Consider the following 5,001-nt stretch of genomic DNA (forward strand, 5'->3'; position numbering starts at 1 on the left):
CCATGGGTCCTCAAGGGTTTTCTGCAACATGAAGGAAGGAGGATTTTAATTGTATTTATTTTATTTAACCTTTATTTAACTAGGTAAATCAGTTAAGAACAAATTCAATGATGGCCTATCAAAAGGCAAAAGGCCTCCTGTAGGGACGGGATGAATGTTTTTATTTTTTTATTATTTTTTTAAATATAGGACAAAACACACATCACGACAAGAGAGACAACACAACACTGCATAAAGAGAGACCTAAGACAACAACATAGGAAGGCAGCAATACATGACAAAACAGCATAGTAGCAAAACAACATGACAACAACATGGTAGCAATACACAACATGGTACAAACATTATTTGGCACAGACAACAGCACAAAGGGCAAGAAGGTAAAGACAACAATACATCACACAAAGCAACCACATCTGTCAGTAAGAGTGTCCATGATTGAGTCTTTGAATGAAGAGATTGAGATAGAACTGTCTAGTTGAGTGTTTGTTGCAGCTCGTTCCAGTCCCTAGCTGCAGCGAACTAAAAGACGAGTGACCCAGGGATATGTGAGCTTTGGGGACCTTTAACGGAATGTGACTGGCAGAACGGGTGTTGTATGTGGTGGATGAGGGCTGCAGTAGATATCTCAGATAGGGGGGAGTGAGGCCTAAGAAGGTTTTATAAATAAGCATCAACCAGTGGGTCTTGCGACAGATATACAGAGATGACCAGTTTACAGGGGAGTATAGAATGCAGTGATGTGTCCTATAAGGAGCATTGGTGGCACATCTGATGGCCGAATGGTGAAGAACATCTAGCGAGAGCACCCTTACATGCCAATCTATAAAGTACATCTCCATAATCTAGCCTGGGTAGGATGGTCATCTGAATCAGGGTTAGTTTGGCAGCTTGGGTGAAAGGGGAGTGATCACGATAGAGGAAACAAAGTCTAGATTTAACTTTAGCCTGCAGCTTTGATTTGTGCTGAGAGAAGGACAGTGTACAGTCTTGCCAAACATGACCTTTGTTTTGGAGGTGTTCAGAACAAGGTTAAGGGTTGAGAAAGCTTGTTGGACACTAAGAAAGCTTTGTTATAGAGCATTTAACACAAAATTTGATTTCAAACATATACAAAAAAACATGACTTTTTTATGACTTAATCTAATCAATGTAATTACACCGTATTGCAGCTTCTCAGCAGTGTTGGTATAGTACTGTGCTGACCTCTAGTGGTTATAGTAGCCTATTTAACTGTCATGATACTGTAGAAAACTAGAATCTCTCTGTATCTATCTGGTTTGTATGTACAGTACATTCCTGCTTTTCATCTCAAAAACACCCTGGTTCTCCCCAGTCTTACCATTCCAACCCTAGCCCTAGTTGCATGTCCTCATCCCGGTTCAACCCTAACACTAGTCTCAACCTCAACCCTAACCCTGGCTCTAACCCAGTCCAGTCTTACCATTCCAACCCTAGCCCTAGTTTCATGTCCTCATCCCGGTTCAACACTAGCCTCAACCTCAACCCTAACCCTGGCTCTAACCCAGTCCAGTCCTACCAGTCCAACCCTAGCCCTAGTTTCATGCCCTCATCCCAGTTCAACCCTAACACTAGCCTCAACCTCAACCCTAACCCTGGCTCTAACCCAGTCCAGTCCTACCAGTCCAACCCTAGCCCTAGTTTCATATCCTCATCCCAGTTCAACCCTAACACTAGCCTCAACCTCAACCCTAACCCTGGCTCTAACCCAGTCCAGTCTTACCATTCTAAACCTAGCCCTAGTTTCATGTCCTCATCCTGGTTCAACCCTAACAACTAGTCTCAACCTCAACCCTAACCCTGGCTCTAACCCAGCCCAGCCTTACCAGTCTGAGTTTGGTCATGACAGGATGTTCTCTCAGTGAGTTGTTCACGACATACTGCAGCACTGGGTTGTTCTTCCCTCCACTGTGGCTCTTACCAGGCAGGGCAGATCCTATTCCTGTGCCTGACCAAAAAAACATCCGTTACAAATTTAGTTTGGCATGGTAACCCATCTAAACATCATTTTGATTGTCAGCCCCAAAGCCATGTTCGCAACCATGGCAAACATTGATTACAGCGGGTTCAGGATTTCAACCTTTGTAAAGAATTCTTTACTGTCAACATCAGGAAAAGAAATTGAAGTGCTTAAAGATGTTAAAAAGATGGATATTCTCTGAGTCTGTGCCCTTGTTTGGCATGTATGGAAAAAACAGAATGGTGTGGCTTACTGGTTAAAAACAGCTGAATTTGCCAGCTCAGCCAATGAGATGTGCATGAACTTGGATATTCAAATGATCTACCAACTCAGAGTTCCATGTGGGGACAAGCTGCTCTGGCTGCACCTGATGTCCAGCATGCAGACTTGCCTTTGCAGCTTGTAAACCACGTTGTGTGGAGGCTCTGTTTTGCCACTCTTTCTTGTTGGCTAGCCATCTATCTACGTTTGCAGCGATTGCTAGCTAAGTGTTTCTTAACAGCCAACTCTTATTAAACACATCATTTGAATAAGTGACTGGCGAGATAGTTGTTGCAATTCTGTGGCCTCATTTATAACCATTTTGTAAATTTCACACCAAACTTGGTGCATGGAATACATATGTATGTTTATGTATGTTTCCCGTTTACCAATCAGACCCGTCCTGGAACAGTGTACGTATCAACAAGCATTAAACCCCCGCATGAAAATGCCCATCGTTCACCTTCTATTGTGACAATAACGCCCTTATTTCCTGTATACTTTGAGCTAGGCCAAGGCAGAATGTTAAACCTTTGCAGTGACATTTGCTGTAGGCCGTAGCTATCTGACAGACAAAACGTTTAGGTAAGACAACAACAAAGACAAATAGCTGTGGACCTTTAAACAGACCGTTTGAATTCAATGAATTCTAGAACATTGTCTACTCACAGTGATGACCATAACTTACACACTTCAATGCAAAATGTCATATGTCTGTTCACCTGTTAAATACATTCTACTGTATGTTATAAACCAGCTTCCTTTCTGTGCATAGAGCAAAATACTTGAATTAATAGCGTATCTAATTGGCCCAGTTAAATGAGAGATGCGCATGGTAATTGTTTGTAGTCTGTGGCTACTTCGGGAATATGAACCCATCATGGCCAAAACGGTTTAAGAATTTATTCTGCAATGGTTCTGAAAACATGTATTATGTGTATAAACGCAATATTGTCTACTAGAGAAATGTGAAATTACAGTATTCAGATGAAAACTACAGAAGTAACCTACAACCATCTGTGCCACAGTTAATAAACTGTGCTCTGGGTCTGAGCTCTGGATCAGATGGTTTAGAGCAAAATAGCTTGTCTATTTACTACTATGAAGTGGGGGCAAATAAACGAGATATGGGACAAATAGTATACAGTACTTGTTCTAGGTCTATATGCTAGCAACCTGGTGAGTATGAAACCATCACAGAAAAGGTCAGGAATTTATTATGCAATGATCATGGAAATTAAAGAAATAATAGCCTATAAAATATATGCCTATTTCTAATTATTTTAAAATGCAAAGATAAATTAAATAGATTTTCTCTCTACTCACTAACAGCAAATTATTAACCTGTTTATTGTTATGAACAAGCATGTCCAGTATATTTCCCACATGCACAACAGACTAATCTACTTGCCTGCTTGCAATGCAAAACTTCAACCACTAGAAAGTGCATACACAGTCTAAGGTTTGCTGGAAGGTGAGCACATTTTCAAGTCAAGTTCAGTTTTGATAAATTCTAACTTTTGTGTGAAAACTGGTACATGCACATTTTGGGGTATATTTTGTATGTAAATGTTTATAAATGAGGCCCCTGAGCCTAAGTCTCCCCCTAGTCAGCAGGTACTGTAGCCTAGTAGTTAGAGCCGAAAGGTTGCTGGATCGAATCCCCGAGCTGACAAGGTAAAAATCTGTCATTCTGCCCCTGAACAAGGCAGTTAACCCACTGTTCCCCGGTAGGCTGTCATTGTAAATAAGAATTTGTTCTTAACTGACTTGCCTAGTTAAATAAAGCTTAAATAAAAACATTTGTCTCTTCTCTAATGGAAAAATTGCACAGCGAGATATTTACCTGTTAGTGCAAGAACAAGCTGAATGCAGAAATACATCTTGATATCTGGAGCCATTTTGGAAGTGTGTCTATTCAGCTATATAGAGTGAACACCAAAGAGACATTATTGAAGGAATGTGGGTCTACTATTTAACCAGAGTGGATGGGAAAGTCCACTGGCCTCCATGTGTGTTTGTTTTGAACTATCTTTTTGGGTGAGTCACAATATATCGACCACTCTGTATGTAGATGTTTCACAAGAACACTTTCCTCACAATGTGTTTTCCAAACACCACCCCATGATATAACAGTGGAGTTTCCAAGGTGTCAGCTATAGGGAACCACTGTTTGAAGCTCACTGTATGCAGTAAAGAGGGTCAAATAATACATACAAATACTAGATGTGTAACGCAGACACTGGGAGTTAGGAAGCAAGTACAGGGGGTCAAATAATACATACAAATACTAGATGTGTAACGCAGACACTGGGAGTTAGGAAGCAAGTACAGGGGGTCAAATAATACATACAAATACTAGATGTGTAACGCAGACACTGGGAGTTAGGAAGCAAGTACAGGGGGTCAAATAATACATACAAATACTAGATGTGTAACACAGACACTAGGAGTTAGGAAGCAAGTACAGGGGGTGAATTTAATAATAAATAGAACAATACAAAACAAGAGTTTAGCATCTGGACATGAGAAAGATAACTAATACTGCCTGGGGAAACAACCAAAGGGAATGACAGATAAAGAGGAGGTAATCAGAAGTGATGGAGTCCAGGGGAGTCTCATGAGGCGCAGGTGTGCATAATGATGGTGGCAGGTGTGCGTAATAATAAGTAATGAGTGCCAGAGAGGGGGAGCAGGAGTAGACGTGACAAGATGTCACATGCATTGCCCCCCGGTGGCATAACATTGGGGTTGAGTTT

General features: G+C 41.1%; 1 protein-coding gene across 1 annotated transcript in view; it reads right to left on the reverse strand.

Moving 5' to 3' along the window:
- The window catches only part of LOC115134970 (catechol O-methyltransferase domain-containing protein 1-like), an 8,167-nt gene extending 3,932 nt beyond the window's left edge, over positions 1–4,235 (reverse strand). The window contains exons 1-3 of the mRNA XM_065023280.1: positions 4,089–4,235; positions 1,848–1,969; positions 4–21 (exon numbers count right to left, since the gene is read on the reverse strand). Of these exons, the coding sequence (XP_064879352.1) occupies positions 4–21; positions 1,848–1,969; positions 4,089–4,143 (195 nt within the window). The 5' untranslated portion in view covers positions 4,144–4,235. The remainder of the gene's footprint in view (positions 1–3; positions 22–1,847; positions 1,970–4,088) is intronic.
- Positions 4,236–5,001: the final 766 nt, after the last annotated feature.

The sequence above is a fragment of the Oncorhynchus nerka genome, linkage group LG10 (assembly GCF_034236695.1).
Source record: "Oncorhynchus nerka isolate Pitt River linkage group LG10, Oner_Uvic_2.0, whole genome shotgun sequence".
NCBI lineage: Eukaryota > Metazoa > Chordata > Actinopteri > Salmoniformes > Salmonidae > Oncorhynchus > Oncorhynchus nerka.